General features: G+C 43.9%; 1 protein-coding gene across 1 annotated transcript; it reads left to right on the forward strand.

The window, feature by feature from the left end:
• The first annotated feature begins 4,259 nt into the window (after positions 1–4,259).
• PDPR (pyruvate dehydrogenase phosphatase regulatory subunit) lies at positions 4,260–25,252 on the forward strand. Its single transcript, XM_058813456.1, has 18 exons — positions 4,260–4,427; positions 4,828–5,127; positions 7,395–7,528; positions 8,532–8,613; positions 8,705–8,868; positions 9,838–9,959; positions 10,758–10,875; positions 12,260–12,409; positions 15,371–15,563; positions 17,331–17,455; positions 19,100–19,255; positions 19,358–19,491; positions 19,878–20,026; positions 21,348–21,460; positions 21,809–21,903; positions 22,524–22,613; positions 22,886–23,068; positions 23,948–25,252. The coding sequence occupies exons 2-18, from the start codon at positions 4,901–4,903 to the stop codon at positions 24,350–24,352; spliced, it is 2,640 nt and encodes an 879-aa protein (XP_058669439.1). The 5' UTR covers positions 4,260–4,427; positions 4,828–4,900; the 3' UTR covers positions 24,353–25,252.
• The last annotated feature ends 1,439 nt before the right edge of the window (positions 25,253–26,691 follow it).

Consider the following 26,691-nt stretch of genomic DNA (forward strand, 5'->3'; position numbering starts at 1 on the left):
TATACTTCCAGAACCTGATACTTAGACCCAAGAGCCCAGAGAAGGTGTTTTAGAAAAGCTGCACCAGTAGTTGTGGCCTCTTCTTACCATCATCTGTGTTCCTCAAGTACAAGGAGAGGTGGAGCTCATCAGGCAGGTGCTTTGACTGAAACATGGGGTGTGTTGATGAAATCTAGAAGATGCTGCACAAGAATCAATGTGTACAGGAGGATATGTTTGATTCACCTTTAGGACGTGCTTACCCATGGGTGCTGTGGTAAAAACCATGTGCCTGAAAGTGTCCAGCTTAGGCTGATGCTTGAACCATAACTTTATTTTCCCACTTAGCACACTCCTGTGTAAGACCTGGCATTTCCAGTTCTCCCCATTGTTCTCTAGAAGAACAGTGGAGGTGGTTTGAGACACTCTGGAGTGTGAACCAGCTGATTCTGGTGATGCTGTACACACAGAATGGCATATACCAAATATTGTGAGCTTTGGCTATGACTTTTTGCTGAAGCTTTTTGCAAATATACCTTCATCCTGCTCGTGGCAAACTAGTCTGGGTTCAGACTTGCTATGTTAGTGAGTCTCACAAACACTTCTGGTTTTGTAGCAAAGTACTGTGAACACAAACAAGCAACAGCAAAAGTCTGAGCAATGAAGTTTCAGTGGAGAGTTAGTGTATGGTAGGATTGCAGTTAAGTGGTGAGGTAAAACTGAATTTAAGCCTGAATTCCTTCTCTTGCCCCTCCTCCCTGGTGCTAAGGGAGCTTGCCTGGCTGTCAGTCAGCATGGAGCAGAAGAGAAACAGTTAATTTGGTCTCTTGAGGTAGCACAGGTGTGTAACTCCACAAATATTAGTTTGGCAATCAGAAGTGTGTGTTGTATCACTTGAGTAAGTGTTGAAATGACTGCTGTCAAGATGGGTGTGCTCACAGAGGTGCCAGCAAGGGAAGTGGGATCTCGGTGCAGCCTTGCTTGCTGGCACGAGTCCTGCTTCTCCAAAATGTCTATCTGGCATTATTAAATTGCCATTTGAGGGCTTTTTTTAAACTGTTGTGACTTTTTGAGAAGGCATTTTGTAACTTGATTAGCTTGAAAGGCCTAATTAGATGGTTTGTTGTCTAGAAATAGCATCTTCCACTAAATTCCAAAAGACATTGCAGTGAAAATTGTAGTTTTGTAGCCATAGTTCCAAATGTAAACCCTGTTCAGCTCTGAAGGTGACTTTCTTTACTTTCAGATATAAGGCTTGCTGGGTTTTTCCCTTTTATATTTGGAGGAGGTTATGGTAAGGGTGCCTGAAGCATGGCATTAGGAGTCTGTGCTCTGCAGTGTATTAGTCTGTGGTTGGTGGTGTTTCTGCCAGTGTCAGGCTCACAGTTTGTGTGAGTGCACTATGATGCTGTTAGAGGTGTGTGGCCCAAGGCCTTTGGAAGAAAAAGTAGGATACTAAATAAACCTTTTGTCACAGTAGACACAGACCCACCTTTTAAAGGTTGGCAAGGTGTTCAGGCCATTTTATCATAGAGTATATTATCTTTTAATGTTTTAAAAAGGGATCTGCTACCACTGGTGATGACCAGATCTGGGTTTTTTCCCAACTAAAAATATACAAGTCACAGTCTTGAAACATTCTCCTCCTTTTCATGTATGCCTAAAAATTAGAGGTTTTGCAAGCAGAGAAACCCACAGGAGCACTCTTCCAAAAATAACCTGGTTGTGCTGTTGCCAACACATCATCTTGCCTGCAGGTAATCATTTTCCACTGCAGGGAAAGAAAGAAAGAATCATAGAACAGTTTTGAGTTGGAAGGGATCTTAACACTCATCTCATTCCAACCCCTGCCTTGGGAAGAACACTGCACACTAGACCAGAGTATTCAGAGTCCCATCCAGTCTGGTCTTGAACACTCCAGGGATGGAGAGTCCACAACCTCTCTGAGCAGCCTGTGCCATTCTCTCAACACCCTGGTAGGAAGCTGTGAGCAATGGTTGTAAGAAACACTGCTGTTGCCTTGAATTTGAGAAAGCCTTTTTAACTTCTCTGTTCAACAGTGTTAGCAATAGCTGCAGTCAGCCAGGACAAGTGGGTTGGTGTAGAAGAGCCTGTGGTAGTCTTTCCTCTTCATGATCCTTACCTCTCACTGGAGAAGTCTGCCTTCTACTGAATGAAGTTTAGGAGATGGTGAGACTTGTTGCTGGTGCTCAGGGCGTGGATGGAAGAGCTGGATGTTTGGGATCTGGCAAGGCATTCAGCTCTCCATTTGCTTCCTGCTGCTGCTGCTGTGAGGGTTAACAAGGCTTCCTAAAGGATGGCATGTGTGTCAGGAACTGTGCATGATGTGCACCTCTATAATTCACTCCTGCTAGCCTGTTACAGTTCATTCTCATTCCCAGTAATAAGCTTATTTATTGTTTACCTAGGGAGTCTAATCAAGTCCTTTTGAGAATTTCAGCTTGGGATTCTCCTGCCTCACTTTTGTCATTAGGCTGCTGGAGTAACTCATCTGGGTGGAAACAAAATTCCTGGCACCTGAAGTATTGCCCACCAGACTGAGCTGAGTATCCGTTTTTCTGTGTCACTGCAAAGGGCTGGAAAGACCCTAGTGAAGGTTGAATAATTCTGTAGCAAAATGTTAACATTTCCTCCAGAATCTTACACTGTGATATAATCAGTGTTGCTCTGAAAGAATCCACAGTTAAGTGCATTGTATGGAAAATAAGGGTTGTGACTGTCTCGAGTACACAATCTAACTGCAGGTAGGTACAGAAGGAAGAAATGGGATAAGCCAGAGGGACTGCTGGAATCCCACAATGTTGTAGAGGAATTGTGTTGAAGCTGGATGGTGATTTCTGTTAAAATACAACGTTATTACTTAGTGAAAGAAGATTGTAGGGTTTTTTACTTTATCGGTTTTGTTTAGGAAAAAAAAAAGGTAGTTTTGAGGTGTGTATGAGTGCACAAGTGTGGTATGAAACCAGAATATTTCACCTAGCACCTCTGTCCCTATTTAAAGGACAGCTCTGTGGACTTAAACAACTCTAGTGTGGGTTTGTGTAAGAGCACGTTCCTCATTCTGGGGTTCAGATCCTCCAGGCAGCTCCCAGGTATTGATCTTTGTGCAGTGTCCATGTTTGGGAGCCAGATCTGCCATTTTTGCTTCCACCGATGAGTCATGATTAGGAGAGACCCAAATCTCACACGTGCCAGAGAGAATTCAGCTGGCACTACCATTGTCCTGTGCTGGTGGAATTCTGCATCTGCTCCACTGAGTTCCTGAACGCTGTCTGTGGTAGGGAGGACTAACAGCGTTGCTCTTCACTAGCCAGAGGCGAGATTTTCTCCTTGCACAGCACCCAGATTTGATTCCATAGCTGCCCAAACGCAAAGATCCCTGCCAGGGTGAATCGCTGCACCCTGAGCCCCCAGCCCTGCTGCCCCTGCGTTGACTGAGTTAGATAGAAGTGCTCGCCTGGGAAATCCTGAACTTGGAGCAAAGGGAAAGGGAAAGGTGTGCCTGCCCCGTGGGAGGATCCATAGCTGTGGGTACGGGCCGGGTGCGGGGGAAGGGGCTCCCCAGCACCCGCAGTGTACAGAGCAGACCCAGCGGATTCCTGTTGTACAGCAGATGCTGTTTGAACGTAGTCTCTTTTTTATTATTATTATTATAATTATTTTTAAATGTGACATTAACGAGACTTTTTTTTTTTTTTGTAAATTGTTTACCCTTTCTGTGTATAAATCCTGGCCGCTCCTTGTTTCAGTTTGGGTTTTTTTGTTTGGTTTTTTTTTTTACATGTCCATGCTGTGTAATTTTGAGATGTTACTGAACTTCTGAACATAATAATGTGCATTTTTTTTTTCTGTACAGATGAAATGGGAGAATTTAATAAAAAGAGTCTGCAGGTTTGTACTTGTGGTGGTTTATTTCTGAGGGGACGCCCGCGGGGGGAGGGGCCTCGCTTGGCCACGCCCCCGGGGCCGATCGGGGCGGGTGACGCACGCGCAGGGGCGGCTGTCGCGCGGCGGCCGCGGCCGTAAAGCGCGGAAGGTCAGGCCGGCCTCCCCCTGGCCCAGGTGAGCCGGCGCGGCCCCGCCGAGCCCGGCCCCGCTCCGCGACCCCGGCGCGCCCGGCACCGGCACCGCTCTGCGCCCTCACTCCCCTCCCGGCCGCCCCGCAGCGCGGGGGCGGGGGCGAGCAGGCCGAAGCGGGGGCCCCCAGGCCCGGGGCTCCCTGACACCCCGCGCCCTGACACCCCCGTCCCTCAAGCTGCCGGCACGGAGCGGAGTCTGCGGGCGGGGGAACCTCCGGTGCTGCTGCTGCTGGGGGAGCTGCCGCAGCAAGGCCCTGGGGTAAAGCTTGTGGTAAAGCTGTTCCCGGAGGGGCCTCTCCAGTGCCCTGTGCCAGTTACTCTGATCACAGACTTCGTTTCCTTCTTCAGGTAAAGGCCTGGCAGCGTTAATAATCAAGCTTATTTGTGCCCTAATGACTTCTGGCTTTCCGAAGCATTCCAGAGCGTGATCTGTGCCTGATGGCCGTTTCAGCCTTCCGTGTCACTGATGTGAGAGCTTTTCCACCTTTCGTTTGCTTTTTTGCTCATTGTCAAGTTGCACTGTGTCAAAACCAAAGGGGTAATGCTCTGTTCCTATTTCATGGTCTAAGTTTAAATCTTAACAGCAAGGTTGTTGTTTCAGGAGTAAGTGCCCTCCTGAAACGGGAGGGCACTTGTTTGCTCATCAGCTTTCTCATGTCCACTTATACCCGGCACACCACGTGATGTGTCCTGCTGCCAGCCCTGTGTGTCATAAGTGGTAATGTGAGTCTCATCTTTTCCTTCCTAGAAGGAGTGGTGCTGAGGTAACATCTGAGCACATCTAGGTGGTGCTTTAGCAGAAGAGAGAGAGAGCAGCTGGGATGTTTCTCCGATTGCTGTCCGATATCCAGTGGCGGGCGGCTCACCCGAAATGGAGGAGGATGACCGGCTCCCAGCGCAGCGCCTCCACCACAGCAGAGCCTCACCCGCTTTCCCTGCCAGCACAGGCACAGGTTGTCATCTGTGGTGGTGGAATCATGGGCACCTCTGTGGCCTATCACCTTTCCAAGATGGGCTTTAAGGATATAGTCTTACTTGAGCAGGGCAGGTAAGGATTTCTGGTTAAAAACCCAACAAAGCAAAATTTCTATGCAGAGCAATATCTCCTGTAATGTGTTATTTCTATCTCTTCACCTTTTCCCTGGGGGAAATAAGGTTATGCAGAACATTAATAACAACACTTACTGCCCCTTCCCAAGCACAGGGCTGCTGTGCAAGGTGAAGAGTATCCCTTGTGTGATTGTGGTGGGGTGGCCATGGCTGATGGCAAACTCCCCTGCAGTAATGCCATTTCCCTCTGCATGACAGAGAGAAATTAAACCAAGAGAACTTGTGGATCAGGTTAAAGATATGGATATTGTACTGCCATGGGCAAAACTTATCCTAGGGAGAATTAATCTAAAATAATGGCTTTATTTAATGACAGTTACAATAGATTCAGGTAGTGAGAAACAAAAAGCAGGCATTAAAACACCACCTTTTTTTCCCCTCTACTTCAATCCTGCACTCCAGGGTCTTCTACCTCCCCACAGTGCCCTGAGCAGCATGGGGGTGACACAATGGGGTGTGATCAGTAGTGGGCTCCAGTGAGCATCCTGCATGTGCTGCAGTTCCCATCAGGAGAACTCTGCTCTGGTGTGGGTTTTCCATGCATCACAGTTCCTTTGGGAGATATCTAGCTGCTCTGCTGTTATCACAGGTGACCATGTAAAACAATGCAGCTGACAAAGATGATGGACCATTTTAAAAGAATTAAAAATCCACGTTACTTCTCAGCCCCTGCTGACCTCTCAGAGCAGGATGCTGTTTGTGTCTAAAGTATTACACAGCCAGCAAAGCTCCAGAGATTGCAAGAGGTTATAAGCAGGCATCACTAAATCATAGCCTTGTAAGCTGGTTAAATGCTCAGATTATCCACTTTGTTGGAGGATTTAGTGGCTCTCTGTAAAATAGCCAAGGCTGTTTTGGTTTGGCTGAGCAGAAGTGCCCTCAGCGAGTTTGGTCAGCTCTCTGTAGCAGAGCTCAGAGTTCCTGTTGAAAGCTGTGCATCCCAGCATTTCCCCTGTTGTTTTAGATGTCCATTTCTGAGGGTCATTCGTGGTGTTTTAATGAAGCAGTTTGAGGATCCTGGGCACGAGACACCACTGAGACTTTAGGGTGTGAAGAGGTGTTTATGGTAGCAGCTTCTAATGCCCTAAGTAAGTGCTGGACTGTATATTTATCATCTGCTTTAGAGCTTCCCACCTGATACTGCCTTCAGGAATAATTAGCTGTGGTTCCTGGAGTCTCTGTGGCTGGGAAGCAGCAGGTTCTTTCTAGCTGCAAAGAAAAGGAATTGGGTATTCTTATCTGAGACCTTGTGAATGGGGTCATTCTGATGGGGTGCTGGGCTGTGTTTGCAGGGGAATGTCTTTTTTGCTAGCTTGGAGCAGGGTTTGAACAGCCCATTAAAGATCTGCAGTGAATTAAGATGCTGTGTAGGCTCAGTCTGTGCATGCTCAAGGAGAAGGAGGAATATTGCAGTAGCAGAAATCTCTTATGAGAAGCACAGCATGGCCAGACTGTGCTTCAGCTCTTTGGGTTGTCACTGAGTAGAGGTGTAGCAAATATTCCTTACCCAACTGAATCTTAGGTTGAATTACTAAGAGAATATAGATGTGCTAGGCTGAAAGCAGTTGTGTCAAATGCAGAAATGCAGGATGGCTTCAGCAGCAGCAAAGGTAACCTGTAATTGTTGTGGAAGCAGGCTGCAAAGGAAATGCTTAAATCTAATTGCCTTGTCTTCCCCTGTCCATGCTGCATGGAGTTGTGTAGGTTTCTGTCTCTAGAGCAGCTCTTCACCAAATTGCTCAGTGGTTAAGGGACAAGAAACATGTGTCTGTCTATGGCAGTTGTTATGGAGTGAGAGGGACTTGCTCATACTGTAATCTTCAAAGATGCAGGACTCAAAACCAAGTTAATTTTTATTTGATGGAAATCCTACTTTGAAGAAGGAAAGAATCAGGCAGCTCAACTGAAGTGTAAGATTTTTTTTTTGTTTTACAAAAAGTGCTTTTTTTGAAAAATGTCAGTTTTTAGGACTTGTTAAAGAGAAATTGTCTTGGAATGCAATGTGTTTTCAAAAGTGAGTGAAAGGAATATAATTCTAGAGGTTGTGTCAGCTCTGCATCGTCCAGCTTAGTGTAGTTCTGATGTGTTTGGGGGAGAAGTTGCTGTGTGGTTTGTGCTGCCAGTGGAGCTGCTGGAGCAGCCTGGTGTGGAGTGTGTACCTGGCAGCTGTACGATCATGGCCCTTCTCTGCACCTTCTCCTGCAGGTTGGCTGCTGGCACCACTCGATTCTGTGCTGGCATTGTGAGCACAGCCAGGCCCATGTCCATAGAGCTGAAGATGGCACACTATTCAAACAAGCTCTACCAGCAGCTGGAACAGGAGACAGGAGTGCAGACAGGTACTGAAAGTGCCAGAATGGAGTAATCTTTGGGAAACGGAAGTACTGACACTGAAATATGTGTGAATAAGCAATAAAACAACACTGTCTGTGGTTTTACAGTGTCTTAAGGCTTGAAAGTCCCGTTCAAAGACAATACATATGGACCTAATCAGATGCAAAGTGATGTCACCAGTGTAATCAGAATGGGGAGAAGAATATCAGATGGGCAAACTGAAGGCAGACTACCTGCAAATTGTGACAGTTTGCACGTTGTCTGTAACTTGGGCAGACAAGGAATTTTCACAAGGACATGGAAAATATATTGCAGTGACTGGAGCAAGTTGGCTTGTTCTGTGCACTGATTCACTTCTCAAAAAGAAAATGTGGTTAACAGGAGCACTGAAGCATAGGCAAAGCTGTGTCTCTTACTGCAGTCTAGCCCTGAAAATAACAAAAAAGATTATGTTTAGATTCTCCCTCTCCCTCCAAAATGTCTGGGCATGTACCTGATAGGAAGAACTTGATCACTAGAAGTTTTCTTCTGATAAGAACTTGTCATGTATGTCAGACAAATGAATACCTCAATAGAGGTTCATAACTATGCCTGCAATTAAGATGAATACTAATTTAGTGCAGGTGTTGGAGTGATATTATATCTGCTTTTAGTTGATGAAGTTTTATTCTTCTGAGTAGTCATTAGATCACTTTCAACTTCTCTCTCTTTTAATAGCTACCATGTGTGAAATTCAGGGGGTTTTTTATAAACAGTATAAAAGAATATGGAGTATATGAAGTAGAAAGAGAACGCAATTAAAAATTAAACTGCTTTTTAAAAAAAGTTTTCTCATGCACTTTTTAATTACTAGCTCGTAAGTGTTCAAAGTTGTTTGAGGATGTGAGATTTCCAGGCTCCTGAGTAGTGGAAGCAACAAGTCTGCAATTATATTAAAGCAGTGAGTCTGAGATGGAAAGGAATTGAAGATCCTGTCCAAATCTGACTTGACTTTGGTCATTGTCATAGGGTACATGAAGACAGGCTCTATTTCCCTGGCTCAGACTCAGGACCGACTGATCTCTCTGAAGCGCATTGCTTCATCGCTGAAGTACGTATGAGCAGGAAATCCAACTCAGCTTCTGTGTGCACCAGCTCTCCTGCAGGGCAAATGACATCGTGTTTCTTGTGTTCTGTGGCAGTGTCATGGGAATACCATGTGAAATTATCAGCCCAAAGAAAGTGGCACAGCTCCACCCACTGATCAACATCCATGACCTTGTGGGGGCCATGTATGTGCCAGAAGATGCACTCGTGTCGTCTGCCAACGTGAGTCTGGCTCTGGCAACTGCTGCCTCACGGAATGGTAGGAGCTTTTTTTATCTACAGAGTGCTCTCCTGCATGATAGCTATGGTTGCATCTCTTTTGATATTCTAACTGAGCCCTGAAGACCAAAATTCCCTTATTTCTGTGAAGCTTGGATTCTTAAACCTGTTTATTTCTGAAAAAGCAGGCTGATTTTATGTGCTGAATGTTTACAGGTTTCCTGGGATAGTTCAAGCACCTCTTTGATGTCCACAGTGGTTACATATTTACACCTGTTTGTTGTCCTTAGTGGTTACATATTTCTCTGAAAAAGCATGCACTCTTTCCTTCCTAGAATTGACTCATAATTACACATCAAAACAGTTAATTACCTACAAATGAAAAAGAGTGGCTGAGCCTTGTAGAGTATTTAATTGAGCACATGTGCTTTGGAAATAGGTTTGGAAGTGTATTAATAAATGCTGTTTGACCAGTGTGTGGTTTAAAAGTCGGGGGAAAGGTTAAATAAGGTAACAGGAAATAAAGATCATTAAGGATGAAAGTCCATCAGATCAGAAGAAGCTGCTTAGGAAGATACCTCTCAGTTTCTTTTAGCCCAGGTTGATCGCATACTGCTTATTGATTTTTTTCCCCACAAAATTACTTATTTCCCATAAAAGAACCGGTCATGCCATCTGAAACTACAAATTTATTGCATAAAGGAATTGTAATAGAAAGAAGTCCATAGCTGGAACTTTTTTTTTCTGTTGTTGAGACTGGGGATCTGTTTATCACCCAGATTGTCACATGGGAAGATAAACTGTAGCTCTTCACAGTCTCAGCCTGTACAAATTGTACATCTGATGTTTTACAAATAATAGGGTTTTGCTTAAGAATTACTGAGTCAAGAATAGAAATTTTGTCTCCAAGAGAAAACAAGCATTTTGGTTGAGTGTAAGGGTTTAAAGCTAGCAGTCTGACACATTAGAAAGAAAGTTCATGGCATGCTGACTTTGTAATCCACTGCAGGTGTCCAGATCCACGAGCGGACGAGTGTCAGTCATGTCACAATCCAGAGGGGCCAAGTGACTGGAGTCGAGACTGACAGAGGAAGGATTCAATGCGAGTTCTTCGTCAACTGTGCTGGCCAGGTTGAATTATTTAAATCTTTTCTTTCTTGTTTCTGTTGCTTAAGAATACGCGCACTTCCCTCTGGTTCTTTTTTTGTTTGTTTGTTTTCCTTTTGGGATTTTTAATGGCTTGTGCTTTGGCTTGGTTTGCTAGAGTAGATCAAATCATGTTGCTCATCAGCTTATCCCAGCAGGATAAGGAGGAAAAGCAGTGCTTACTATTTGCAGTGCACCAGAGGCTGGGTGTTAACCTGCTGAGCAGTACCTGCAGCTTGTTGGTACAGCTCTGTCCATGGTCTCTCTGCTGGGAGGTTCACCCTTCTGACAGGAAGAATGTTGCTTTGGCTGTTAGGGAGACAGACCCTTCTTTCTCACTTCCCTCATGAAAAAATTGTTTGCTTTTACTCCTTAGTGTGATGTCTTCTCTGCTAGAAAATGCACCTGATAATTGCAGTTTCTCAGCTAGCAGCTGTCCCCCTTGTTAATAAAGGGTCTTAGTTCAGGCACCTAAATGCTGACTATTCTGCTTCTAGGTGCTGAACCTAGTACTGACTTGGTCTACAGATCTTATATTGCTTTTGTTTTGTAAACTGGTACTTCTTAGTTTTGAATTGGGGCCCCACTTTTCTAGTCTTTATCCAAAACAGTTCAAATTCTAATAAAAGAGGAAAAAATCGTGTCTTTTAATGTCACGGGGTCTGAACCAAATCTTGGTCTTTTATGAAAGCAAAATCAGAGAGGTGCTTCTGTCCTGCTGTTTTCCTGAAGCTGTTTTGTTTTTTTCCTTTTCCATCCTGACCTGCACTTTTTTGATTTCAGTGGGCCTATGAGTTGGGCCACTCTGGGGAGGAACCAGTGCACATCCCAGTCCATGCCTGCGAACACTTCTACCTCCTGACACATCCTTTGCAGGAGCCTCTGTCAAGCAGCTTACCAAGTAAGGATTCTTCAGCTCTTCTCACTTTTCTTGGTGAATTATACCTGCCTTTCCAAGGTGACCTCTATTTTGTGACAAAAAGGCCAACCTCGGGCTATCGGTCCTCAGCACATTTGGGATTGTGAGGTCCTTCTCTCTGAATTGCTTTGAATATCCTTTTTCAGTGGTAGAAAGAATATCTTTCTTTACTCTTGGGGAAGCTTTTCCTGCAGAAAATGACTTTGAGAGTTCATCAGCTTAGCAGGAGAATGACCTTGACTCTAGCTCGAGTAGTAGTTGTGCCTGAGTCTTGGATTGTTGCATTTCTGGGCTGGAGAGTGTGCTAGCCTTGGCACTATGTTTTCCTTGCAGGCTGCTGGCCCCAAATGGCCCATCTATTCCTTTCCTCCAACTGAAGCTAAGGCTTTACAATGGCATTTACATGTCTATGAGCTGTAGGGGCAACCAAACACTTGAGGTAATTGCTCCTCCCCCACGTTCTAGCTTTTTGATCTTTTTTAAAAAAGCCTTTGTGTTTGAAAACTGTGGTTGAGAAGTAGAAAGCTTTACTTATTTACTCTCAGTTGTTGGCAAGATTTTTGGCTTCTAGTGAGTAATGTATACACTGTCCAGGGAATTGGGATCTCTGGATGGAGTCCAAGTGCTTCACTTTTATTTGATGAATTTAAACCTCTGTGTGTAGATATATATAGATACATGTATGTATATATTCACATATATGTATTCTCAGCTTTTCTGAACATGGCAAAAATTGCTGTGGAGCATGTCAGGTGGAGTAACATAAATACTTCAAGTTGGCACACTACCAGTGGAAGGAGCAATCCAGTCCTGATTGGTGCTTGTACTCACCCCAGTGCTGCCCACGGTCTTTGTGGTGGTGGCCTGCAGTAAGCTGGATCTGATACAAATTAGCTGTTCTTAGAATAGGAAGAGAAAGAAGGGCAGGGCCGGACGTGTCTTGGTGGAAGGGCTGGGGTGCAATTTCAGGGGAACTAAGGCAGTATAATAGCTGCCAAGTATAATAGCTTCTCAGTGCCACAAGGATTCTGAATCCCTCTTGTGTCCTCTCACTCCTGGGAACACTGTCCTGCTGGGGCTCCTCCGGTTTAATTCAGTTTACTGTGCTGTCCAGAAGTTAACAATCCTGCATGGCTGTGGTGGGAGCTAATTGTTTATCTAAACTGGCTCACAAGGGTGTCACATGAGAACCAGAATGGTGTGACAGCATGGGGCTGGGGAGCTGAGACTGTCCCTTCTCGTGTTGGGAGATTGATGGCTTGGCCTGGTGTGTCACTAGCCCTCCATCATTGGTGTTTGGGACAACAGCCTGAGACAGATATCCCTTCTCTCAATTCCCTTCTCACCTCTTCCCTTCCCTCTGCAGCTGTTGTGGACCCCGATGGCAGGATCTACATACGCAACTGGCAGGGTGGCATCCTCTCAGGAGGCTTTGAGAAAAACCCCAAACCTCTCTTCACGGAGGGACGGAACCAGCTGGAGATCCAGAACCTTCAAGAAGACTGGGATCATTTTGGTATGTTAGGGAAGAAAGGTTCCCACAGCAGTGAAACATGTGCTTCAGCAGAAGGCAGACTTCATGGCAGTGCCAGCTGTCACTGATCTGTGGGAAAGATGAATGTGCTCTCAAGTTCACTCATCTCTTCATTTGTCAGTAATTTGCTGAAAAACCATTTACCAAGGGCTGCAGTATCTGAAGGGAGCCTACAGGAGAGCTGGAGAGGGACTTTTGACAGGGAGTGCTAGAACAAGGGGAAATGGCTTCCAAATGACAGAGGGCAGAAGTAGATATTATTAAGAAATTTTTCCCTGTGAGAGTGATGAGGCACTGGCACAAGTTGCTCAGTGTTTAAGGTCAGGTTGGATGGGACTTGGAGCACCCTGGTCTAGTGGAAGGTGTCCCCACCATGCCAGGGTTAGAATGAGATAAGCTTTAAAGTCTTTTCCAACCTAAACCATTCCAGGATTCTGTGATTCTTTGATATATGTGTAATGTTTAAAAACACCTTCCAATCTTCAGCATGTATTACCTTCCTCTAGAGCAGCAAGGTACTACATCAGCTTCCCAGCACTGTTCTGCCATTTCACTTGTTGACTGTCAGTGCCACATGCTGCTCCTCTTGTGACACAGTAGATCAACACTGTTGACCTGCCACACAGCTGTGGTATTTTATTTCTGCAGCTCTCCATCAGGGACTGACAAGTGCATTTCTATCAGTGGCAGTTGCTTTGTGGACAGAAGTTGATATTGTGGCTTCCCAGACTTTGTCCCACCATTGACAGTGGTTTATTATATTCCAACTCTTCTGTATTTCTCATTTTATTTGATTCTGAGTTTGTATTCTGCATGTATTTTTACATGGAGGGCTCTTTCTCTAGGAAAGAGCATAGCATGATCTGTGAGTCCCTTTCTTCCCCAGCCACTCCTGTCTCTTTGATGCCTGGTAAGTTGGTATGTGCCCTCTCATCTTCAAATTTGCCTTGTACTCAGGAATCCAGCTTTCCCTTCTATCAGAGCTCTCTGCATCCCTTGTGAATACACATGCCTCTGTGACCCTAGGCATGAATGGAATTTCACTGATTTCTTTCTGCAGTCATAATATGTTCTTCCAGCTGTGCTTCAAGTTAAATTGAATAATTTTACTTTGATTTCCGAGAGACACCATACTGATACTGTAAAAGTTTTAACTCCAGGGGGTGAAGCCAGGATGGGGTGCTGTTTTGTGCTGGCATATGCTAAAGGTTTTTAGATCCCTAGATGCCCTTTAGATCCCTAAAGACTTGCTTGAAGATACTAGCTTCAGTAATGAGTTGCTCAAGCTCTGCACCCACTTCATTTTTGGTTTTCATTTGGATAAAATGAAACGGCACTGCTTGCTGGCGCCCCCAGATTGCCCAGGCTTCTGAAGCAGCTGCATACTATGTTCCAGCTTTGCCCTTTTATCCGTTCAAATGTGCTGAACAGTTGAGCAGAGTCAGAGCTAACTCAGGCAGTATTTGATCCTTTTCTAGGGCCACAGTTCCTGGGGTTTGAGCTCTTGTATTACTACTTTGATCTTTGTCGTTGGAACACCTTTTGATTTTAAAATAGTCCGTGGAGTTGCTTAAATTGGTCTAGATACGAGAACAAATCTAGCACTGATCTCTCTTTTTATCAATAGAAAAATAGCCTGTAACACCAGGCTCTCATTCTAGAATCCTAATGCTTGAGAGAGGGAAGAGAGAGAATGGGTCAGTTCTGTTTGTAGCTTCTTAGGTGATGTGAAATCTGATTATTTTACTGCTTGTGCATAAAGCTCAGGAGTGTTCTTAGGGCTGAATCTTGAGGGCTTTTATCTGGAGTACTAAGCAGAGGTAACTTTTGGGCAACAAAAGCCAAGTAGATACCTTACCCATTTATTAATGCTCTCAAATATCAGACTGTGAAGAGTTGCTGAAGGACTTTTCCAGCGTGACTGGGCAGTGAAGCAATGAGGAAATCCAACGAGGATAAATGTGAAGTGACACAAATGCATGGGTGTGTGTGGGGATGGTCTTGTTTTCACCATATGACATGATGGGCTTTGAACACACCTTGAGGGGTTGTATTAGTTCTGTTAGTTCTGTGAAGACATCAGTGCAGCAGTGGTTAAAGCAAAAGACAAGTTAGGAATTACTGGGAAAGGAGCAGAAAACACTGTTCATTATGCAACACTAAATCCTTGTTTTGCCAGATGCTAGTTCCTGTTCTAGGCTCCCTGTTTCCAGAGAGTATCATAGGGCTGGAGAAGGTCTGGAAGAGCAGCAAGAGATTTATCAAAGCTTGGAATAGTTTGCAGGAATGGAGTGACTGAGTGGGCTGGGGAAAGGAGATGGCAGAAGGGAAATAAAGAGAGGTCTATAGAATCTGGAGTGGGATAGACAGGCTGGAAGAGGGATTCCTGACCACTATCTCTTCTAATGGTAGGAGGCATAAAAAGAAATTGAGTGTGAGCTTTAAAATAAAAGGCAGTGATTCCTCATACAACAGACTTTAACACATGGGACTCCTTGTCTGTGTCTGTTGGATTTTTTCATGAGGCTGGGAAAGACTGGTCTAGTACTTAAAAGAGAGACCAATTTATGGGTTTCTAAATACAGAAAAATTACTAAATTTTTAGGAAATCCTCTGAGCTGATGATAGGTGGAGGTTTGCAGAGTGCATGTGACAAGGCTCCTATACATTTGCCTGTTTGTACTCCTCACTATGTATCTATTTGATGTCTGCTCCTGTTTCCCAAACAAAACTGAACAGTGCTCTTGCACTGTTGAAAATAATACTGGGCTCTTGGTCTGGATCAATATGACTGCTTTTATTGTAGGCTGTGTGATCTATTTTGAGTAGTGTAATTCCAGCAAATAAGCCATTTCTCCTGTGACTATCAAAACATGGAAGCAGTTTCCACCTGAAGCAGCTGAAATGTGTTGAGACTATTTTTCTCTTTTTCTTGGTTCCTAGGGCCACTTCTGAGTGCCCTCCTGCGCAGGATGCCAGGTTTGGAGGCTCTGCAGATCATGCAGTTGGTGAATTGCCCAGAGTCCTTCACCCCAGACATGAGATGCATCATGGGAGAGTCGCCCACTGCACGAGGCTACTTCGTTCTGGCTGGCATGAACTCAGCTGGCATCTCCTATGGTGGGGGAGCAGGCAAGTAAGTGGTCTATCTCTGTTGTGTGTGTAAGTAAGGCTTTAGCCAAGACACTGCACAGATGATCCTCCTATGTAGAATGTTCTGGTTGGTATTTGTCATCTCCTCTGACAAAGGCTCCTCTTTCATTTCTGACCTGAGTGGAGGAGAGGAGCAGTTGCTGTTTTCTGATCATGTTCTCCAGTGTGTCTTTAAAACCTGTGTTGGATTCTCCTCCTGTCCTGCACATCTGTCCTCTGGCATCACATCTCACTTAGCAGCTGGGGATCAAGTAAGCTTCATTAAAGCTATGTCAGAGGAGGTCTAGGTTGGATATTAGGAAAAGGTTCTTCACCCAGAGGGTGATTGGATACTGAAACAGGCAAGTGGTCACAGCATCAAGCCTGCCAGAGTTGAAGAAGCATTTGGACAATGGTCTCAGGCACCTGGTGTAATTCTTGGGGTTATCCTGTCCAGGGACAGCAGTTGGACTCAGTGATACATGTGCATCTGTTCCAGCTCAGGTTATTCTGTGATTCTATGATTCTATAACTGGTATGGTTTTTTTTAAACTACCACTAAGAGATAAAAGCTTAGCAAAGCATATATTCCCTCATCTCCTGTGCTTCATGATCTCCTTTATCATTTGATTGAAGTCTTTAGATCAATCAAGTTGATAGAGCAGTTAATTCCTCTGAAAGCAGTGTGAATCTGTTGCTGATGAAACACCATGTATGTGATGACAGTGCTGACAGTAGTTTCAGACTGTCCCTTACAGTAAGCTTGGGGTGTAATAATTTCTCAGGAAAATCCAGTTCCTGTGTAAATGCAGATTCTTAGACAGGCATTTAAATGTGATCTCAGCAGCAAAGTTGCTGAACGATCATTTCTCCCTCTGACTGCCATTTAGTTTTGGTGACTGAGCATTCCTTCTGCCACACAGCCTTCTTAAAAAACTGCTTGTTTTTCATGCTGGTGTTAGTATCTACATTTGTCTTCACTAGTTTGTCTATTGTCTAATAGTTTAACTCACCAGAGAAACAACTCATAATTATTTTTTTGTTGTCACATGAAATACAAAGAATCTTTTCAGTGAGGTTCTCTTAAGAATCAAAGTCATTTCTGGAGGTAAAAGCACTGTTTGTTCATTTGTTGCTACAGCCCCAAAATAAACAGTTTAGCTTGCTAATGTAACTTCATGATCAGTTCCAAACTCCTTTGTTTTGTTGTCTACTGGCTCTGAACGGAACCTTCTGCTCTGCTAAATTCTGAGTTGCCTGTGTCCATTAGCTCTGGAGAATGCCTTCCTCCCTCACTGCTGAAAGTGTAGCTAAACATAACTTGGCTGGCCCCTCGTGCTAAATGAATGCTGTCAGTGGTAGTTTGTGGCTGAGCCTACACCAGGCAATGAGAAATAAGAAAGTAGAAACACTAAACTCAATCTGAAATGAATTTGCACCTTTTTTTGTATCAGAACCCAAGCACTTGACACAGTGTCAGCCAGGTTACCTGTCAAGGCTCTGGCTTAATTTAGCACATGTCCTGAACTTCTTGCTGCCCTGTATGCTTCATCCTAATGGGCAATTAGTAATTTAGAAATCTGGTGGGTGCATTTTACAAAGGGAAACTCTCCAGATTCTGCTAGTATTTAGAATACCGTGTTACATGTCTTCTCTCTCTCTATTGTAAGAAATTCTCAAGTCCAAGCTGCCTTCCTTCTGACTTCCAGAGCTACACTTTTCCCTTAAGACATTGGCTGATATCTCAGTCTGTCTTTATTTCTTCCATCAGGTACCTGGCAGAGTGGATAGTAAATGGGTATCCGTCGGAAAATGTCTGGCCCTTGGATCTGAAACGTTTTGGAACCCTTCAGAGCAGTCGCACTTTCCTCCGCCACCGTGTGATGGAAGTCATGCGTAAGTGAGGTCTCTGTGTTTAGCTCTGGCCAGGCTGTCCAAGTTTTTGCCCTTTGCTACACTGTCTCTCCTCTGCTATCACTCTGAGAAACATTTTCCTTCTTCCTGACCTCCTTCGTGGCAATGCAGCCTCTTCCCAGGAGAGAGGAAATTATGAGGGTTTTTTTTGTACAAGCATTCTTATTAACTTTTCTAAAAAAATGCTGTTGGTACCTTGCTCTCTGCTATTTCTGTGCTTTGCCTCTGATATAGGGAAATTTGTATGTATCTCTGTAGGATTTCAGCCTAAAAAAGCAATGCCAAGGTCTTAACTGGGAGTGTTACACTGTCTCAAAGATTGTTATTCTTTGCACATCATTACTGTGTGGCAATACCTTCACTTCCAACTTATGGCTGGGTGACCCAGTTATCTTGTATAATTCAGAAGTCTTCATAGACATAGTGCTTTCTCCTGTCAAAGTTTGTGATAAATACCTTGCAGAATAGATTAGAGATGCCATTTTTCTTGTCTGAAGCCATGCTTTGTTTCCTCCTGTTGTTTGAATATCTGTCATATTGTCTGAATATTGTGGATGACTTCTTTTCAAGTTCGAAATAGAAGCATGAAGTGCTCCACAAGTTGCATAACAGGAACAATTACTTGAATACCAAGTTTAAACTAAAAACATATGCTCGGGTGAAAGCAGAGAAGCTGAGTAAACCTCTTAGCCCTGCTATATCTGGGGAATAAAAACCTTATGCTGCTTTGACCTTCTTCCCAGAAAAAAATCATTTTATACTCTGGGCATTATTCTGCAGGCGCTTTCCAATACAAACCTCAGTTCTGATAGCCACAGTATCCCTGTAGTTTTTACAGTGTATTCCCTTTTTGAAGTGTTACATTCCCATGCTAATCTAGTCTTCCCAATACCTTCTCTTTCAGGAGTACCAATTTGAGATATTGTCAATAAATTCATTAAATTGTTAGCTATGAGACAGAAATTATGGAAGTATTCAGTAAGAGTTAGTTGGCTTATCTTCAGTTTTAAGCAGTTTTTGACCTAGGTAGAATCTTAAGAATGCTTGAATACTACTTTATAAATATTAGGTTATTACTCTCCACTGATAACTGAGGAGGATGCTTAATGTTTTAGGGCAACTTGTTTTCTAAATAAAAATATTCTATAATAGCTGAACAGACAGAGAAGCCATTTGGAAAAGCTTCAATGATTGCAAAAGGCTGAATTGCCATTATTTAAGAAGGCAAATGAGATGGTCCTTGTAACTATGCGCTCTCTACCCCAGCATTAGCATTGTCAAAATATCTGATATAATGCACTGCCAGGGAAGAATCCTGCATAATTAATGCTAGTCAGCATGACTTCATGAAAAATAGAGTTTTTGTTATTCTTGCAGAACTGTCATGAGACCATAAGTATCTATAAATATAAGTGTTCTGTGCAAATATTGTTACTCTGATTTTGAAGAGCTATAAATGGATCAAAACGGATTTGTGGATTTTCAAAACCAGGAAAAGGAAGGTTGGGAGCTGTTTTGAGGGAGTTTATTAATGGTTCAGATATTAATAAGTACTGATAATCTGGAAGAAAAGTTTGGATAAAGATAATCACTTTGCCTAATAAAGGATCTTTATGACCATTGCAGCCCTCATGTATGATCTGAAGGTTCCCCGCTGGGACTTCCAGACTGGCCGGCAGCTGCGCACGTCGCCGCTGTACGACCGCCTGGACGCACAGGGAGCCAGGTGGATGGAGAAGCATGGATTTGAGAGAGTCAAGTATTTTGTCCCACCTGGGAGCGGTGAGATCATATTTTCCTCTGCTTAGTGCTTCCCAATTGGTCTCTGTAAGGTCTTAATTCATCCAGTTGAATAATTTTTCCTTTGATTTTTCTTTGTGTTAGATCTGCTGGATTTGGATCACAGCAAAACCTTTTACAAACCAGACTGGTTTGATATTGTGGGTGCTGAAGTCAAGTGCTGTAAGGAAGCAGTTTGTGTTATTGACATGTCATCTTTTACCAAGTTTGAAATAAGTGTAAGTACCTAGGAAGGGACCACCTGGTAGAGGTGACCTTTAGTTTATTATTGTCTGCTTTTGCAAAAAACTCTGTGTCCTATTGAGGATAGATAGAGGAAGTCACACTGTATGGCTAAATTCAGGTGGTACCACAGTATTTAGCACAGTTTGGGTTTTGTCTGTCAAGGGCCCAGTTTATAGAAATATCAGCTTAGTCTGTACATAGAATTTGACCTCCGGCACTGTGGCACTGTTGTGTCCTGTTACGCTCGAGACGTCAGTGTCACCATCATCACAAATTGAAATAATTTAGGCCAGGATGTTGATGCGATCTTAAGCTGCCCCAGTGGATTTGTTTTGCTCAGGCAGCTTGTCTGACTTTCTCTTCCTTTTGATTCATGTAGTCCACCGGAGACCAGGCCCTGGAGAATCTGCAGTATCTCTTCTCAAATGACCTGGATGTGCCAGTTGGGCATGTTGTGCATACAGGAATGCTTAATGAGAAAGGAGGGTATGAGAATGACTGCAGCATAGCCCGGCTCAGCAAGCGCAGGTGGGTGTGCAGACAGCATCTTTAGCCATCACCCTTCAGGTGTTTGAGCCTTTAAGGGCTTCTTCATGGAGACCACAAAGTTTCATCACCACCCTGAACTAAAAAGTCTCACTTCTCCACTAGTATTCCTAATTCAGTAACTCAAGTGAAAGGGAGCTTCTGAACTTAAAAACATTGGGGAAAATAAGCCTTTTTCCAGGATTACAGATGAAAATAGATTTCCTCAAAATGTTAGGCCTTTAGAAGTTTAATTTCTTAATTGAGATACAAATTGTTTTTAGCAGTCACTGGAGTTTAAGTTAGGTAACCATTTAAAGTGCATACTAACTCCTGACCAAAGTCCTTACTAGAATTGTGCATTGAAAATACTGCTTTTTGATTATTTCAATTTTCATTGCAGTATATGTATTCTAAGTCTCAGTTCTGCAGTCTTTTATCATTCTTTTGTGCTCTCTCATGCAAGTTGACATGATCACAGGATTTTACCCTTAGACTCACCAGATTGGGCTCTCTTTGGCATCCAGTGAAAGCTTTCTTGCTTTTAAGAACTTCATAGCCATGTCCCAGCTGAGTGTTGGATTTATTTTTCTGGATGGTTTTCTATGTGTGTTTTCACTGTATTGGTGTGAAAGCATTTTGTTGCTTCTCTTTCAATTAGAAACAGCTTTTCTTTCTCTTCCACTTCTGTCTGCATTCATGTATTGCTTGAAAGTATTGTCCTCTCTGTGATACCAGTAGCTTCTGTCCTTGCCTAGTGATTTCTACAGATGTTGATGTACTTTAACGCACAGTTTGTATCAGACACACACACAAGCAGCTCATTTTCCCATATCAAGTGGTGTTCTGTTTTTGGAAACTGTTAATAATAACCACCATTGTGTGTGAAAAGACTTCTGCTTTGAAGAAAGCTGTGTGAACCATCTCTACTCTGTGTGAAGAAATTGCTGTGTGAACCATCTCTACTCTGACTGTCAGAGTAAATAGAATCACTGGTGGTGAAAAGCTGCAAGTCCTTTTTTCAAATCAGTTGTGACCTTTGAGATAGTCTGTCAACTTCCTGCAGAATTCCCTGTGTTCCACATGTAGTCACTTCTTGTCGCCAAACCACTGGTAATGCTTGAAGTGGGGGATTTCTTTTCATGACAGATGTAATGGCATTGATCCAGAGACTTGAGCTGTGGTTTTCACAAACCAGCTTGTTTTGATCTTCTGTTAGCTTGGAAACTGCTGAATGGCTCCAGTAGTTGATGAATGAAGAATGAGCTGATTCACTTTGTGGTTGTTCTTTCATTGTTTCTTGGGTTTGATTTGTCTGTTCCAGCTTCTTCATGATTTCCCCTACTGACCAACAAGTTCATTGCTGGGCCTGGCTGAAGAACCACCTGCCTGATGACAGCAACCTGGTCCTAGAGGATGTGACCTGGAAATACACAGGTAAGAAATCACTAAAAGCAGACCTCCTCAGACAGCTCAAAATCACAAATGGTGTCTCCTGCTGCATGCCAGTTAATTGTTTAAAGTGCCTGTAGTTGCGATTTAGTCTCCTTTCCAAACATTTAGATGAAAACAGCAGTTCAGAGACTCTTTTCTGGAAAACCATGAGCTAGAAGACAGCATTCTTTTACTGTGGACTGTCAGGAGAAAGTTTAATGACTTTCTCCTCTGTTCTTAAATGTAAACACACCTGTTGGTTCAATAAGACTTCAGAATTGGAGCAGCATGTTAGACACTGGGCAAGACTTCTCCAGTCTCATCCTAATGCTGTTTTGTTCCCCTCTTTAGCTCTCAATCTGATTGGCCCCCGTGCTGTGGATGTATTGTCAGAGTTGTCCTATGCCCCAATGACTGCAGAACACTTCCCCTCTCTTTTTTGCAAGGTGAGTGACTTCTTTTGTTCTCACTCTGCTAGGTTTTTCAAAGCATGGATGGAAGGACAGGAAAAATGTTTTGGATAATTGGAGGGGAATTAAGATATACAGGAAGGTTTACTGCAGTTACTGAGCTAGGTTGGTAAAGAACTCTCTAGGCTCACTTGTCCTTGGATTGTGTTTTCTAAATATATAGGTGAATATGCGTTTGTTTTCAGTATTCCTCTCACTGTAGACTTGTCACCATTTGATATCTTGACGTGTTTCATATAATCAATTATGAAGCTGTCAGAGGGGCAGCTGGGATTGGGGACTCTGACATCACTGTCTCCTATCAGCCTGTTTAAAGGCTGAGCAGGTAGTTGCTATTCAACCTCTGTCTTGTATCTAGAATACAACCTGTGTCCTGACCTAGTTCCAGGGCTTGTTGCCAAGTGTCAAGAAATGACTAACAAGTTTGGATAATGTGACATCACTATTTGAATTGGAAATTTAAATTTGTTGCAAGTATGTGCAGGTGGCAAAGGGGAGAGAGGTCTGGGCAGTGTGCATGTGTTATGCATTATACTCCTTCTGGATCTGTGTGCTGTGTTCCAGTTTGGATGATTTCACCCCCTCTGATTCTGCAGGAGATGAGCGTGGGCTATGCTAATGGCATCCGTGTCATGAGTATCACTCACACAGGAGAACCTGGCTTCGTGCTTTATATCCCCATAGAGGTAAGAGTGCACTGCAGCCTGAGCTAATTAAAGCAATTGCTTGCATGCATAAATCGGAAACATTTTCCAAGTTGACTCCAGGTGATGAAATGTCTGATTTGCACCACAGGAAAGCTGCCTGCAGGCACCAGGGGGAGTTTTTCCGCTTAATATTGCATTCCAGTGGAGCAGAGCTCTCGTGCTTCAGTGGCAGGGGACAGTGGCATTCCTGGTGGTGCCAGATGCTGCTGCTCTCTCCTGGTGCCAGTGTGTGTTTCACCCTTCCCTTGCAGTACGCCCTGCATGTGTACAATGAGGTGATGAACATGGGGCAGAAGTACGGCATCCGGAACGCCGGTTACTACGCGCTCCGCAGCCTGCGCATTGAGAAGTTCTTTGCCTTCTGGGGCCAGGATCTGGATGCTTTTACTACTCCTATGGAGTGTGGGCGCGAGTTCCAGGTCAAGCTGGATAAGGTACACCACCTTCTGCACAGAGTTTGGTGGGAGAGCAGAACTGGACTGAAAGGCTGCCAGCCAAGCAGATGGATGTGTCTTTATGGAGCTGTGTGCAGTAGCTGTAACGTATTCTTGTACTTCAGCAGGCTGCTAGAAATACAAAAATGCTCTGTTTTCCTCCTACCTAGGCAGCATTCCCAGTGACCTCTGCCTGATGCTGCTTATGTGTGCAGTGCCCAGTGTGGCAGAGGTGCTCTGTACCTTACAGATGCTCAAATTCTTGCTTCTCTAAACTGTTTTCCTAATCTGATGAGGCAAAAGCCAGCCTGTGCACCTGGTGTCATTTAATGATGTTAAATATGAGACTAGGCACCAATAACAGGTGTTCTCTATTTTTAATAAAAGAGGGGAGTTTGTAGAACAGTGTAGAGCTATATCACGCTTTTGTGGTAGCAGGTGCTGTTGCTATCACCGTCTTGTTTTCTTTCTTCCATCTTTGCATGAGCCAAAACAAATGCTTGTATTGATGCAAGAAAAGAATATAATGACTAAGGACATAAATTTCATATTAGTGACAGTTTCCAAATGATTTATAAAGAAGGGTAGTCTTCTGGAACAAGAAAAATGGCAAAAACTGGAATGGAGACATGGTTTTCGCTAGAGTGAAAATTAGAATTATTTTTTTTCTAAAGACCAGCTACACAAACATTTCTGTGTGTTTTAACATCTGGAGCAACAAACATGACAGAAAAGCTATCTGAGCTGGGCTTCTTGTGTATGGAGACAGCCCATTTGATAGGGCATAAATTGCCCTTGTCGGCAACCTATTCTGCTGCAGCTGAGCAGCTGCCACACTTTGTGTCCCTCACATCAGCTGATGCTCCCTTTTCCCCACAGGGAATGGAGTTTCTTGGCCAGGAAGTGCTGCTGGAACAGAAGCAGAACGGGGTGTACAAGCGCTTTACCATGTTCATTCTCGAGGACCATGACACGGATATGGACCTCTGGCCCTGGTGGGGGGAGCCCATTTTCCGCAACGGCCGCTACGTGGGCAAGACCACCAGCAGTGCCTACAGCTACACCCTGGAGCGCCACGTGTGCCTGGGCTTCGTGCACCACTTCGACGAGCAGACGGGAGAGGAGCTGGTGGTGACCACTGACTTCATCAACCAGGGCGAGTTCGAGATCGACATTGCCGGGCAGCGCTTCCAGGCCAAGGCCAAGCTCTACCCCTTCAGCTCCCTCTTCGCGCAGCGGCGCCGCAAGGATGACGTGGAACTGAGTGGCTACCAGAGGGAATAGTGCTGTGTAGACTAGACCTGCCCCTTGTCCCAAGCTGGAGTCTTCTCCCACCATCTTCCAGCCCTTTCTCCTCACCTCATATATTTCTTTCTTTTCCTTTCTTGTCTTGCAACTTTTAAACTTTTTCCAGTGTGTTACATTTTGTATATTTTAAAACTTTCATTTTCAAGCTTTCCCAACCCTGTCTGTCTCCCTCCTTCAACCCTTGCCAGGCTCCCAGATGCCCCAGTGGATGAAGCACAGTGCTGAACATGCAGAGATGCCTGTGTAGGAGTGAACCCCACCAAAGGCCCTGGCCTTCTAGTGATGGGAAGGGTTGGGGTGAATCACTGAAGACTGCACCCTTCCTCTCTCCTCTCCAGCATAAGGCATGGGACAGCAGGTCTTTGCTGCCTGTGGTTCAGGTGATGGCTGACCTCACCCTGCTCTCCACATACCACGTGTTAGAGGGGTTGGTGTGTTGATGCACACGGCAATAGAATGATCAGCTACCTCACTGGCATGAGACAAAGCATTGTGTGAGCACAGCCTAGAGCCTAGAGACAGGTTTTGGTGTTGCCCAGCCTGTCACTGCCCTCCTTTGTCCACCACTTTGTTTTTTCCCTAGCAGGGAGTAGATTTAACATCAGAGTATTGAGATGACAGTAGTGTTGGTAAGTGCATCGTTGGTGGGATTGAATTTTTTTGTGTGGGGTCACTGAAAGTAAATGGCCTTCTATAAATATAGTCAAAGATCAAAATGTGCATTTCACTTCTATAAAGGAATGTTGTTTTTTCTTTTTTATTAGCAAGAATACAGATTTCTAACAAGGATAGATGTTAGTGTTTAATGTTAAATAGCAGTGTTGAAATGCTGCTTCTGTTTAAGCTGCACAATATACAGTCTCTTTGGGGATTGTCTTTCACTTTGTTTATGTGACTTGGTCAAACTCATCTGGCAAGGTTCATGGAGAACTTATGTTGCTTTGGGGAACTTGAGCAGCAGGAGGGGATATTATCTTGTAGTTTTAGCTGCCTGTGGTTATTTTGAAATTGTAGGAAAAGACACAGCATTTGTCTCACCTGTGGTGTGAGAATCACTGGGTTTTCTGTTGCTGGTGAGAAAAAGTCTCAGCAGCTCCTGCTGGACTCAAGAATTTGTCTTCTGTTTTCCTCCTCAAATCTGTTGCACTTCTTTGTCTCTCAGTAGTACCTCAGCTGAAAGGGTTGAGTAAGGGAGTGAAGGGAGCATGGCAGTGGGATTATAAAGTGCTTTTCCTCAGCACTGCTCTTTGCATCTGGCTTCTCATACAGATACTCCAGATGGTGCAGCTGGAAATTCAACCCTTCTTCAGGTGTCAAAATGTGCCAGTTCAATCACTGATGGTAAATGGTAAAGAAATAGGGCGATGCTGAATTGCCTTGTGCACATTTGCATCATCTTCTTCATATTTTGAGCACAATCAAAAACCAAGATGCTTTTCATTTACTTGAAAAAGATCTGTTAAATGTTTTCCCTGCCTCAGATACCACATACTTCTCATGGTCTTTCTACTTCAGTATCTGTTTTGGACTTCAAACACAGCCTTGCAATGTTGTCTGCCCCGTTAGCTATGTGAACACTTTCGCTATGGTCTAGAACCACTTCTGGACACTTTATTTTCCAGTTAAATGGTGAGCATCAGTAGTGTAAATATGAGCCCAAAAGTTCCCCTGGTTCTTGTTTTAAGTTTGCTTTCTGCTGCTTTAGTTGCTTTAAGCTGTGCCTTCAGTTGGGTCTGTGGCTGCCAGTTCAGGAAAATGTAAGGGAATTTAGGATTTGAGCATATGGTATATAGTAGGTTGAATGTAGATATCACTTCTCTGAGCACGCCTTCCTTTGTCTGGGGTGAGTTCCACTGAAATGTGTGGCTTCTTCCAGGATTTCAAACCTAGTTCTGAATTGAGATGCGCAGTTCTCCAGTTTCTGAAAAGGAGTAACCACACTGGGGCAGCTTTTTGAGATCTGGCAGCTCAGAGTACTCTCTGCAGCTGCTGTAGGCGAGATTCCGCCTGCTTGTCATTTCTGCCAAATTCCCCTATTATTGCTCTCTGAACTGAAATTTGCCTGGTATGTTAGAATTAATCACTTAAATGAAAGGTTCATAAAGCATCTAATAGCAGTTTAAACTCTATAATTAGTTGCATATCTTTTCTGCTTAGAGAGATACCATGATCCCACTGTTCCCATGCTGGACGTGTGTACCAGGGAGGACCTTGGTCCTTGTCTGTTGGTTTTATGGGACACTGCTTTGCCTTCCTTATCCATGGAAATAGGCATTCAAACAAAGAAAGAGTTTTGTATGTGATATTTAGGATGT

Source organism: Ammospiza caudacuta, chromosome 13, assembly GCF_027887145.1.
Source record: "Ammospiza caudacuta isolate bAmmCau1 chromosome 13, bAmmCau1.pri, whole genome shotgun sequence".
In the NCBI taxonomy this organism is placed as follows: Eukaryota; Metazoa; Chordata; class Aves; order Passeriformes; family Passerellidae; genus Ammospiza; species Ammospiza caudacuta.